Source organism: Papio anubis, chromosome 6 (genome assembly GCF_008728515.1).
Source record: "Papio anubis isolate 15944 chromosome 6, Panubis1.0, whole genome shotgun sequence".
NCBI classification, from domain to species: domain Eukaryota; kingdom Metazoa; phylum Chordata; class Mammalia; order Primates; family Cercopithecidae; genus Papio; species Papio anubis.
In genome coordinates, this window is record NC_044981.1 from 74,115,223 (window position 1) to 74,128,706 (window position 13,484).

The 13,484-nt window shown below is 37.2% G+C and overlaps 1 protein-coding gene across 1 annotated transcript in view; it reads left to right on the forward strand.

The window, feature by feature from the left end:
• Window positions 1-13,484, forward strand: part of IRAK1BP1 (interleukin 1 receptor associated kinase 1 binding protein 1) — a 34,636-nt gene that overhangs the window by 9,133 nt on the left and 12,019 nt on the right. The window contains exon 2 of the mRNA XM_017958037.3: window positions 12,603-12,668. Coding sequence (XP_017813526.1) covers window positions 12,603-12,668 — 66 coding nt within the window. The remainder of the gene's footprint in view (window positions 1-12,602; window positions 12,669-13,484) is intronic.

Genomic DNA, 13,484 nt, shown 5'->3' on the forward strand with positions numbered 1-13,484 from the left:
CCCATGTCTCAGGAACCTCCTCAGTTTGAGTTTCACAGGGACACTTGATCATCTTGTGTATCCACTTAGTAGTGTACTCTTCTTCCCCAACTGTGACAACAAAAAATGTCTCCAGGCATTGGCAATGTCCCCTAGGGCAAAGTCATCTGGTGGAGAACCACTGCCCTATCGATAAACAAAAACTCTCATGCTCTGTGTGGGAACCACCAACCAGACTATCAGAAATATATCTATAGTGAAACAAAGTTAAGTTTACTTAGCATGATGCAACAAAGAAGAATGCATCCGAAAGGACCTTAGGAGTGTTTCAGAAACAGGTGTTCAGGAGGAGCCTCTTACAGGTTTTGGCCGTATGCCGAGCAGTGCAAGGGAAGGATCAGTGAAGCAGGCAGGGACAGATTGGTAACTGACTATTTTATTGATTTTTTTCATAGGAAACCCAGAGGATTAAAGTTAGGCTAGGTGTGCCTTTACCAAAGGCACAGCAATCAAGCAGAAAAAGAATTTTAATTATTTTTTGTGGTTACAGGTCTGTTAGTTTCTGTTAGAAACTTTGGCTCTGTTAAAAACTTTCCTTAGATTCTATGTCCTCTTGGAAACGCTGTTTATATTATGCTTAGACCACCTCAGTCTGATTGTTAACAGGCAATTTTTATTTCTCCATTCCCTGTAATATTATTTAGAATTTCAAAATTTATCAAATATTTTACTATATTGGGAAGCAAGATAACTATCTTCTTATATGGGTTGCTTTCAGACTGCACATACTTCCCTTTAAAAATCACTGGGCTGGGATAGGTTCCAAGATGGCCGAATAGGAACAGCTCGAGTCTACAGCTCCCAGCATGAGCGACGCAGAAGACTAGTGATGTCTGCATTCCAAGTGAGGTACCAGGTTCATCTCACTGGAGCTTGTCAGACAGTGGGTGCAGACCAGGGAGCATGACCTGAAGCAGGGTGAGGCATCACCTCACCCGGGAAGCGCAATGGGTCAAGGAATTCCCTTTCCTAGTGAAGGGAAGCCAGGACAGACAGCATCTGGAAAATCGGGTCATTCCCACCCTAATACTGTGCTTTTCCAACGGTTTTAGCAAACGGCACACCAGGAGATTATATCCTGCACCTGGCTCAGACGGTCCCATGCCCATGGAGCCTTGCTCACTGCTAGCACAGCAGTCTGAGATCGAACTGCAAGGCAGCAGTAAGCCTGGGTGAGGAGCGTCCACCATTGCTGAGATTTGAGTAGGTAAACAAAGCAGCTGGGAAGCTCAAACTGAGTGGAGCCCACCGCACCTCATGGGGACCTGCCTGCATCTATAGACTTCACCTCTGGGGGCAGGGCATAGCTGAAAGGCAGCAGAAACTTCTACAGACTTAAACATCCCTGTCTGACAGCTTTGAAGAGAGTGCTAAGGGAAGAAACTTCCCTCAGCACAGAGTTTGAGATCTGAGAACTGACAGACTGCCTCCTCAAGTGGGTCCCTGACCCCTGATTAGCATAACTGGGAGGCATCTCCCAGTAGGGACTGACTGACACCTTATATGGCCAGGTGCCCCTCTGAGACGAAGCTTCAAGAGGAAATATCAGGCAGCAACATTTGCTGTTCTGCAATATTTGCTGTTCTGCAGCCTCCGCTGGTGATACCCAGGCAAACAGGTCTAGAGTAGACCTCCAGCAAACTCCAACAGACCTGCAGCTGAGGGTCCTGACTGTTAGAAGGAAAATTAACATACAGAAAGGACATCCACACCAAAACCCCATCTGTACATCACCATCATCAAAGACCAAAGGTAGATAAAACCACAAAGATGGGGAGAAACCAGAGCAGAAAAAGTGAAAATTCTAAAAATCAGAGCACCTCTTCTCCTCCAAAGGAATGCAGCTCCTCGCCAGCAACGGAACAAAGCTAGACAGAGAATGACTTTAACAAGTTGAGACAAGAAGTCTTCAGACAATCGGTAATACCAAACTTCTCTGAGCTAAAGGAGGATGTTCGAACCCATCGCAAAGAAGCTAAAAACCTTGAAAAGAGATTAGACGAATGGCTAACTAGAATAAACAGTGTAGAGAAATCCTTGAATGACCTGACAGAGCTGAAAACCATGGCACAAGAACTACATGACGCATGCACAAGCTTCAGTAGCCGATTTGATCAACTGGAAGAAAGGGTATCAGTGATTGAAGATCAAATGAATGAAATGAAATGAGAAGAGAAGTTTAGAGAAAAAAGAGTAAAAAGAAATGAACAGAGCCTCTAAGAAACATGGGACTATGCGAAAAGACCAAATCTATGTCTGATTGGTGTACCTGAAGGTGACGGGGAGAATGGAACCAAGTTGGAAAACACTCTGCAGGATATTATCCAGGAGAACTTCCCCAACCTAGCAAGGCAGGCTAACATTCAAATTCAGGAAATACAGAGAATGCCACAAAGATACTCCTGGAGAAGAGCAACTCCAAGACACATAATTGTCAGATTCACCAAAGTTGAAATGAAGGAAAAAATGTTAAGGGCAACCAAAGAGAAAGGTCGGGTTACCCACAAAGGGAAGCCCATCAGACTAACAGCAGATCTCTCGGAAGAAACTCTGCAAGCCAGAAGAGAGTGGGGGCCAATATTTGACATTATAAAAGAAAAGAATTTTCAACCCAGAATTTCATATCCAGTCAAACTAAGCTTCCTAAGTGAAGGAGAAATAAAATCCTTCAGAGACAAGCAAATGCTGAGAGACTTGTCATCACCAGGCCTGTCTTACAAGAGCTTCTGAAGGAAGCACTAAACATGGAAAGGAACAACCAGTACCAGCCACTGCAAAAACATGCCAAATGGTAAAGACCATCGATGCTAGGAAGAAACTGCATCAACTAATGAGCAAAATAACCAGCTAACATCATAATGACAGGATCAAATTCACACATAACAATATTAACCATAAATGTAAATGGGCTAGATGCTCCAATTAAAAGACACAGACTGGCAAATTGGATAAACAGTCAATACCTATCACTGTGCTGTATTCAGGAGACCCATCTCACACGCAAAGACACACATAAGCTCATAATAAAGGGATGGAGGAAGACCTACCAAGCAAATGGAAAACAAAAAAAAGCAGGGGTTGCAATCCTAGTCTGTGATAAAGAGATTTAAACCAACAAAGATCAAAAGAGACAAAGAAGACCATTACATAATGGTAAAGGGATCAGTTCAACAAGAAGAGCTAACTATCCTGAATATATATGCACCCATTACAGGAGCACCCAGATTCATAAAGCAAGTCTTTAGAGACCTACAAAGAGACTTTGACTCCCATACAATAATAGTGGGAGACTTTAACACCCCACTGTCAACATTAGGCAGATCAACGAGATAGAAAGCTAATGAAGATATCCAGGAATTGAACTCAGCTCTGCACCAAGCAGACCTAATAGACATCTACAGAACTCTCCACCCCAAATCAACAGAATATACATTCTTCTCAGCACCACATCGCACTTATTCCAAAATTGACCACATAGTTGGAAGTAAAGCACTCAGCAAATGTAAAAACAGAAATTATAACAAACTGTCTCTCAGACCACAGTGCAATCAAACTAGAACTCAGGATTAAGAAACACAGTAAAAACTGCTCAACTACATGAAAACTGAACACCTGCTTCTGAATAACTACTGGGTACATAACGAAATGAAAGCAGAAATAAAAATGTTCTTTGAAACCAACGAGAACAAAGACACAACATACCAGAATCTCTGGGACACATTTAAAGCAATGTGTAGAGAGAAATTTATAGCACTAAATGCCCACAAGAGAAAGCAAGAAAGATCTAAAATTGACCACTAACATCACAATTAAAAGAACTAGAGAAGCAAGAGCAAACACATTCAAAAGCTACCGAAAAGCAAGAAATAAGTAAGATCAGAGTAGAACTGAAGGAGCTATAGACATAAAAAACCCTTCAAAAAATCAATGAATCCAGGAGCTGGTTTTTTGAAAAGATCAACAAAATTGATAGACCTCTAGCAAGACTAATAAAGAAGAGAGAAGAATCAAATAGACACAATAAAATATGATAAAAGGGATATCACCAACTGATCCCACAGAGATACAAACTACCATCAGAGAATACGATAAACAACTCTACGCAAATAAACTGGAAAATCTAGAAGAAATGGATAAATTCCTGGACACGTACACCCTCCCAAGAAGAAATTGAATCCCTGAATAGACCAATAACAGGCTCTGAAATTGAGACAATAATTAATAGCCTACCAACTAAAAAAAGTCCAGGACCAGACTGATTCACAGGCTAATTCTACCAGAGGTACAAAGAGGAGCTGGTACCTTTCCTTCTGAAACTCTCCCAATCAGTAGAAAAAGGGAATCCCCCCTAATTCATCTTATGAGGCCAACATCATCCTGATACCAAAGGCTGGCAGAGACACAACAAAATAAGAGAATTTTAGACCAATATCCCTGATGAACATTGATACAAAAACCCTCAGTAAAGTACTGGCAAACCAAATCCAGCAGCACATCAAAAAGCTGATCCACCACGATCAAGTTGGCTTCATCCCTGGGATGCAAGGCTGGTTCAGCATATGCAAATCAATAAACATAATCCATCATATAAACAGAACCCAAAACAAAAACCACATAATTATCTCAATAGATGCAGAAAAGGCCTCTGACAAAATTCAACAGCCCTTCATACTAAAAACTCTTAATAAACTAGGTATTGATGGGACATATCTCAAAATAACAAGAGCTATTTATGACAAACTCACAGCCAATATCATACTGAATGGCCAAAAACTAGAAAAATTCCCTTTGAAAACTGGCACAAGACAAGGATGCCCTCTCTCACCACTCCTATTCAACATAGTGTTGGAAGTTCTGGCCAGGGCAATCAGGCAGGAGAAAGAAATAAAGGGTATTCAATTAGGAAAAGAGGAAGTCAAATTGTCCCTGTTTGCAGATGACATGATTATATATTTAGAAAACCCCATCATCTCAGCTCAAAATCTCCTTAAGCCAATAAGCATCTTCAGCAAAGTCTCAGGGTGCAAAATCAATGTGCAAAAATTGAAAGCATTCTTATACACCAATAACAGACAAACAGCCAAATCATGAGTGAGCTCCCATTCACAATTGCTTCAAAGAGAATAAAATACCTAGGAATCTAGCTTAGAAGGGATATGAAGGACCTCTTCAAGCAGAACTACACACCACTGCTCAATGAAATAAAAGAGGACACAAGCAAATGGAAGAACATTCCATGCTCATGGATAGGAAGAATCAATATCGTGAAAATGGCCATACTGCCCAAGGAAATTTATAGATTCAATGCTACCAATCTCCATCAGGCTACCAATGACTTTCTTCACAGAATTAGAAAAAACTACTTTAACATTCATATGGAACCGAAAAAGAGCCCGCATTGCCAAGATAATCCTAAGCAAAAAGAACAAAGCTGGAGGCATCACACTACCTGACTTCAAACTATACTACTAATTAATTCAAAATTAATTCAAGATGGATTAAAGACTTGAATCTTAGACCTAAAACCATAAAAACCCTAGAAGAAAACCTAGGCAATAGTTTCATGACTAAAACACCAAAAGCAATGGCAACAAAAGCCAAAATTGACAAATGGGATCTAGTTAAACTAAAAAGCTTCTGCACAGCAAAAGAAACTACCATCAGAGTGAATAGGCAACCTACAGAATGGGAGAAAATTTTAGCAATCTACCCATCTGACAAAGGGCTAATATCCAGAATCTACAAAGAAGTTAAACAAATTTACAAGAAAAAAATCAAACAACCCCATCAAAAAGTGGGCAAAGGATATGAACAGACACTTCTCAAAAGAAGACATTTATGCAGCCAACAGACACATGAAAGAATGCTCATCATCTCCAGTCATTAGAGAAATGCAAATCAAAACCACAATGAGATACTATCTCACACCAGTTAGAATGGCAATCATTAAAAAGTCAGGAAACAAGAGGTGCTGGAGAGGATATGGAGAAACAGGGACACTTTTACACTGTTCGTGGGACTGTAAACTAGTTCAACCATTGTGGAAAACAGTGTGGCGATTCCTCAAGGATCTAGAATTAGAAATACCATTTGACCCAGCCATCCCATTACTGGGTATATACCCAAAGGATTATAAATCATGCTGCTATAAAGACACTTGCACACATATGTTTATTGCAGCACTGTTCATAATAGCAAAGATAGACTGGATTAAGAAAATGTGGCACATACACACCCTGGAATACTATGCAGCCATAGAAAAGGATGAGTTCATGTCCTTTGTAGGGACATGGATGAAACTGGAAAGCATCATTCTGAGCAAACTATCACAAGGACAGAAAACCAGCCACTACATGTTCCCTCTCATATGTGGGAGTTGAACAATGAGAACACTTGTACACAGAATGGGGAACATCACACACCAGGGCCTGTCATTGGATGAGGGGAGTGGGCAGGGATAGCATTAGGAGATATACCTAATATAAATGAGGAGTAAATGAGTGCAGCACACCAACATGTCACATGTATACATATGTAACCTGCACATTGTGCACATGTACCCTAGAACTTAAAGTATAATAATAAAAATTTTTTTAAAAAATAGAAAATAAAAGTCACTGGACTAAAATGAGTAAGTATTTTACTGGTTCTAAGATTGTTTTTCAGAGAGAAAAACAATACGAGTGTGGAAGCAATTCAGTAAAGTAAGGAGTCTTTTTAACAAATGTTGCTGTAACAGTCAAATGTCTATATGCAAAAAAAAATGGACCTCCACAGTCACCTCACACCTTATACAAAACTTTGTTCAAAATTGGTCAGTATTGCGCATGTAGCATCTGTTGCCTGTTATCAGGATAGAAGTCCAAGCACTTCTGCCCACTGCATCTTAGTATGAGAGTCACCAAGAAAACAATGCAGTCAAGCACTGGATGGAACAAACCTTACTTATGTAGAGAAAAGACAAGAGTGAGATCAGAGTCAGTAGTAGGTGTCAGTCCCCCATGACCAGCAACTTCTTCCCAGAAGCTAATGCAGGAGCAGTTGACCAGGATGCACATCTCTTGTGCTGCAACAGAAGGACTCAGTCCCCTTCCTAAAGGGTACAGATACAGTAGTGTGAGGTTGGCCAGGTGTCATACAACATACAACCTTTAAAAAGTAGAACAAAAAAGTACATATTGAGTCTGAAATGGGGAAGATATTCCCATACCAGGAAACAAGCCCAGCACAAGCTCTGAAAGATACTTTATCTCTTAGTAACCAAGTGTTCCAGGGCCACGGTCCATTCCTGGGCAGTTGAGTGTAGATCAAAAGACTGTAGCATGAGATTGCCTTTCCCAACAGTAAAACACAAAACTTCTAGAAAAAAGAAAAGGAGAAAATCTATGTGACCTTGGGATTGAAGATGAGTTTTTAGATACGGAGGTTGAGTATCCCTTATCTGAAATGTTGGGACCAGAAATGTTTCAGATTTCAGATTTTTATTTTGGAATATTTGCATTATATACTTAATGGCTGAATATCCCAAATCCAAAAATCTAAAATTCGAAATGCTCCAAGGAGCATTTTCTTTGAGCATCATGTTGGTGCTAAAAAAAAGTTTTGAATTTTGGAGATTTTTGAATTTTGGATTTTCACATTTAGGATGCTCATCCTGTATTACCAAAAAGCGCAGTCCATGAATCAAAGAAAAAAGATAAATTGTATTTTATCACAATTCAAAACTCACTTTGTGAAAAACATTGTTAAGAAAATGAAAAGTCAATCTACAGACTGGGAGAAAATATTTGTAAATTACATAGCTGATAAAGGACTTGTATCTGTTAAGAAAATGAAAAATCAGTCTATAGACTGGGAGAAGACATTTGTAAATTACATAGCTGATAAAAGACTTCTATCAAGAACATATGTACAACTCAATTCAGCAGTAACAAACAGCTCAATAAAAATGCACAAAAGATCTTAACAGACACTTCACCAAGGAACTTATGCAGATGGCAAGTAGCCACATGAAAAGATACTCAACATTACTTGTCATTAGGGAAATGGAAAATAAACCACAATGAAATACTACTGTGTACCTATTAGAATGGTAACACTGATGCCAAATGCTGGGAACGATGCAGAGCAACAGGAATTCTCATTCATTGCTGGTGAGATTGCAAAATTATATGGCCACTTTGGAAGGTAGTCTTACAGTTTCTTATAAAGTTAAATTAGACTTACCATAGAAGTCAGCATTCTAGGATAATTTGCCAAAGTGAATTGAAAACAAGTACATAGAAGAATCTGTACACAAATGTTTATGGCAGCTTTATTCATAACTTCTAAAACTGGAAGCAGCCAAGATGTCTTTCAGCAGTGGAATGGATTTTAAAAACTGGTACATCCAAGCAAAAGAATATTATTCAGCAATAAAAAGGAACGAGAATTGATTCACAAAACAATTTGAGTGAATCTTAGCTGCATATTAGTCAGTGAAAGAAGCCAGACCCAAAAGCTTTGAATTTTATGATTCTATTCACATGATCTCCTGGAGAAGAGCAAAGTATGGGGACCGAAAACAGATTTGTGGTTAACAATCTGTTGGAGGGCGAAGTGGTTGACTAAAAGAGATGCGCGGAGAAATTTTTAAGGCGAAAGAACTATTCTTTATGGTACTGGAGTGGTACATACATGACTTTATGCATTTGTCAAACCTCACAGAGCTGTAAATCACAAATAGTGAAGCTTGATGTATGTAAACTGGGGGAAAAAGGCATCAAAGAGCCTATCACAGGATCAATTCCACGATAAAATGTATTCTCTTGACAAATGAACCCAGTTCTTAACAAATGAGTGACATAACTGCTTAAGGTGATGGGGGCAGGGAGTGTCCTAAATTACTGGAAAATGGTGTTTTGACTGGAAATTATAAGGATGAAGAATAAAGATACAAAAACTGTATGCTCTAGTTGGTAAATATGTTTTCCAAAGGGGTATTTGTTAACAAGTCTGAAACTGCTTTACATGTATACTGAGATTAAACAAATAAGTGGATAGCGGATGGTGGGAGCCAGGTTTCTCACTCTAAGAGAGGGAAGTTACAGATAAAAATGGAAGGTTAAAATGAATTCTGTGATTCAGGATTAGAATTTAAAACATCAGTGTGAACGCATGTTTAGCTTTGTATATTGTACAGATGGAAAAACAAAATTTTATGTGTGTGTGTATATATATATATGTATGTATGTGTGTGTGTGTGTCTATGTGTGTGTATATATATACCCTAGCTCTGTCCACTGAGAGAGCCTGGAAGGAATGACACCCCAATAGCAGTGAGCAGTCTCAGCATTCAGATCTTGGTTCTACATACAAATCTCAAAGAAAAGGTACTATGCTTCTTGGAGAAATGGCTTATTCTAGGACTGGGACAGGGAAACTACATAAGCCTGTAGTATATTGTAACAGAAAGTAAGAAAGTGCTCAGCAAGTAAAGGAAAGGGGTATTTCAAACAGATAAAGGAGCCAAGCTGAAAGAAATGCCAATGGCCAAAGCTAGAACAATTGAACAACAAAATAAACAAAGTAGTATTTATTGAGTGAGTGTCGGCTACACTTAGTGACATGCTTCCAATTAATAAAGTATGGAAAGGGGAAAATAGTAACTTTACAGTGGAAGAAACTGGCAAACACTACTTTACCCAAGTGACCTGTATTGGTATTTTGAGTAGTGTCATGTGGATACCATGTACTGCCTCATGTGTTGTGATTAAAAAGGCATTTCACCTCTACAGTATTCTTTCCTAAAATTTATAACGCTAGTCTAATCATGAGAAAACATCAAAATGAGGGACATTCTGCAAAATACATGACAAAAACTTTCAAAGTCATGAAAAGCAAGGGAAGACTGAGAAACTGTCAAGAGACCAGAGGAGACTAAGGAGACTTGATGAGTTAATGCAATACAGTATCATGGATTCGATCCTGTAGTAGTAAAAAGCACATTTAATAGAAAAACTGGTGAAATCCAAATAAAGTTTGGAGTTTAGTTAATGGTAATCTGCTAATGTTGGCTTTTAGTTTAGACAGATATACTATAGTATTAACATCAGAGAAGTCTGAAACTGAGGTAGATGGGAACTCTGTACTATCTTGGTAACTTCTCCATAAATTTTAAATTATTCCAAAATTAAAAGTTTATTTTAAAAAGTTCAGGCCAAGTGTGGTGGCTTATGCCTGTAATCCCGGCACTTTGAGAGGCTAAGGTGGGAGGATCATTTGAGGCCAGGAATTTGAGACCACCCTATCAACATAGCAAGATCCTAGCTCTACAAAAAAATTTTTAGAAAATTCGGGCATCCTCCTAGCTACTCAGGAGACTGAGGCAGGAAGATCACTTGAGCTCAGGGATTCAAGATTACAGTGAGGCATGCTTGTACCACTACTCTGCAGCCTGGGCAGCAAAGCAAGACCCTGTCAATCAATAGTTAAAAACAAAATGTACAATATAATTTTATTTATGAAAAAGTCTGTATATAGATCTAGATACATTTATATGCATTGATGGTTTATTAAAATGTTTACTAAAATATTAACAGTAATGAGATTTGAGAATGCTACTACTTTTTGGTTATTTTTGCTAGTATTAGATTTTCTTTGATTAGCATGTATTTTTATTTAAAAAACACTATTAAAAACAAAGATAGCAATAAAAGATACTTTGCTTTCCGGTTACCTTTCATAAAATTATTTCTCATAATTTTTCAATCAGAAGTTCATCAAGTGAAGTTGCAGAAAAGTGAAAAATGAGACGTTTTATGACGTATGTTTACATGTCATAAAATATTAAATGACAAAAAGTTTCATGTTAATCAAGTGAAAAAATGATTACAAGCAATATGTATAGTACAGACCCCTAATTCTTGCAGTCAGTCTTGGTCCGAAAATATTAAATGTAAAATTCCAGAAATAATCCATAAGTTTAAAACTGTACACCATTCTGAGTAGAGTGATGAAATCTCTGTGTCCTGCTCTGTCCCACCTGGGGATGTGAATCATACCTTGTTCAGTGTATCCATGCTGTATATGCTACCTACCCATTAGTCACTTGTAGCTGTCTAGGTTATCAGAGCAGAAAAAAAATATTATACATAAGGTTGGATACTATCTGTGGTTTCAGGTATGTGCTGGATTTTTAAGGTGAAAGAACTATTCTTTATGGTACTGGAGTGGTACGTACATGACTTTATGCATTTGTCAAACCTCACAGAGCTGTAAATCACAAATAGTGAAGCTTGATGTATGTAAACTGGGGGAAAAAGTCGTCAAAGAACCTATCACAGGATCAATCCCAGGATAAAATGTATTCTCTTGACAAATGAACCCAGTTCTTACAAATGAGTGACATAACTGCTTAAGATGATGGGGGCAGAGAGTGTCCTAAATTACTGGAAAATGGTATCAAGTTCCAGGTATCTCTTGGAAGTTATCCCCTGTAGACAAGGGAGAACTACTGTACTGTTTTGTACTTAACCTGTATTCTAAATTTTCCACAATGAGTAGGTATTACTTTCATAATAAAAATGTTGCACTAATATTTTCATGGGACTGACCAACATCAGAGTGATATTTGGAACTTGAGTCAAAAGCTTTTAACTTAGGTTAAAACTTTTAAGAATTTTTCTGGATAACATAAACTGCTTGTAAATAGTTTATATCTTAAAATTTAGATGCAACCATGTCTTCTTCAAATAACATAATTAAATTGCTTGGCATAATCATATATTGATTTAACATATATTTTGAAAGGTACAAAAAAATTACATAAAATACAAGTTTTGCTTGTCCCTAAAGAATGAAAGTAGCTAAAGATTTTAGTCACTGAATTTAAAAACCCTTTTGGAAAGCAAATAAGAAATTCAACTTTTTTGTCAGAATTATATGCCTTGTATTTACCCTGAGAATATGTAAGTATTAATACTACTTTTTTAAAACCAAACTGGCTCAGGTTAGATGTTTCAATAAATATTTATATCATAGTGGTATAGTCTCAACTTTTGGTGAGTGCTTTCTCTATGCCAACTACTTGATAATATAACTTCTCATTAAGTCTGCAAAACGATGCTATGTGATGTACATGGTATTAACCTGATTTTATAAATGTGGAAACTAAGGCTCAAAAAATCGAATATTGAGTAACTTGCCCAGAGTTGCACATGATACATATTTGGTAATTTTGTATTAAAATATTTGTAAATTAAATATTTTTTAAAATGCTGACACTCAACATTAAGTATGCTTTATGTGCAAACAATTGCTCATATATATATCACCCTAACTTCATACTTTCATTACAAGCTAATATAAATTATAAAAGGAGTGACATGAAATTTTAAGCAAACATTTATAGATTTCTGAATTCATTTTATGTCACTTTTAGGAAAGTTTTAAAACATCAGGCAGAGTTCTTTTTGCATACTTTATGTTTTTCTGATTTTAATTAGTGTAGGTTTCTAATTTATGTTTTAGTGTAATTGCGTCAAATGTTTAGTAATCATACTCTTGGACTTTTTCTGTTTCAGGCAGAAAATACCACTGTGACAAAGGATTTTAGGAGAGTGGAAAATGCTTATCACATGGAAGCAGAGGTATGTACTTATCTTAACAAATAATTGGAAGCAGCATGATTTTGTGGAGACATTTATTTTTATTCTTGAACTGGAATGGTGAAAAATGCTTCTCATGATATTGACAGAAGATTATTTTTCTCAAAATCATGTTGGTGTTATGTATCTATTTCAGCTTTTAAATAAATTTAGTGAGATTTAAGAGAAATAGTTTAAAATGGAATAAAAACAGCAAGTGGGAAATAGTAGTTAATTGCCGCTAAATAAAATTTTAGTACTATCATCTAATGTGCAGGTAACACTACAGAAATCTCTTTTTAGATAAAAAGCAAATAAACAAAGTCATAACCTAAAGGATTTGAAATACTTTTCAGCAGTCTTTTGTTTTGCAGTGCAATTTTACTGTATTGTGATAAATACTGTTTAAAAATGAAAACCCTTTAACCTTTATACAAATTAAAAAGAATAAAACTATTTTCAGTACACTCAATTAATGACAACATTTAGTTCCTACAGCTGCCTATACTTTTTACTTATATTTAAAGATTTGATGGCCAGGATTTTGTGAAATCAGAGTGTGTTCTAGTGGTGGTTAGGTTACAGGACTGCTGTTTCTGATTCCAAACATTTTGGAGTATGTGCCTAGTCCATGTCACTTCCTTGTAACAGGAAACAAAGGGTGGGGTTATATTGAAATCTTGTATATCAAATGAGAGAATCTTTGTCTTTTGAAATAGAAAATATCCCCATCACCTGTTTCTGTCTTCAGGCAGACAATACATTGGTTTTCTGACTTTAAGGAGGTGACCTTAGGTTCAAATCACTTAGGCCCAGATT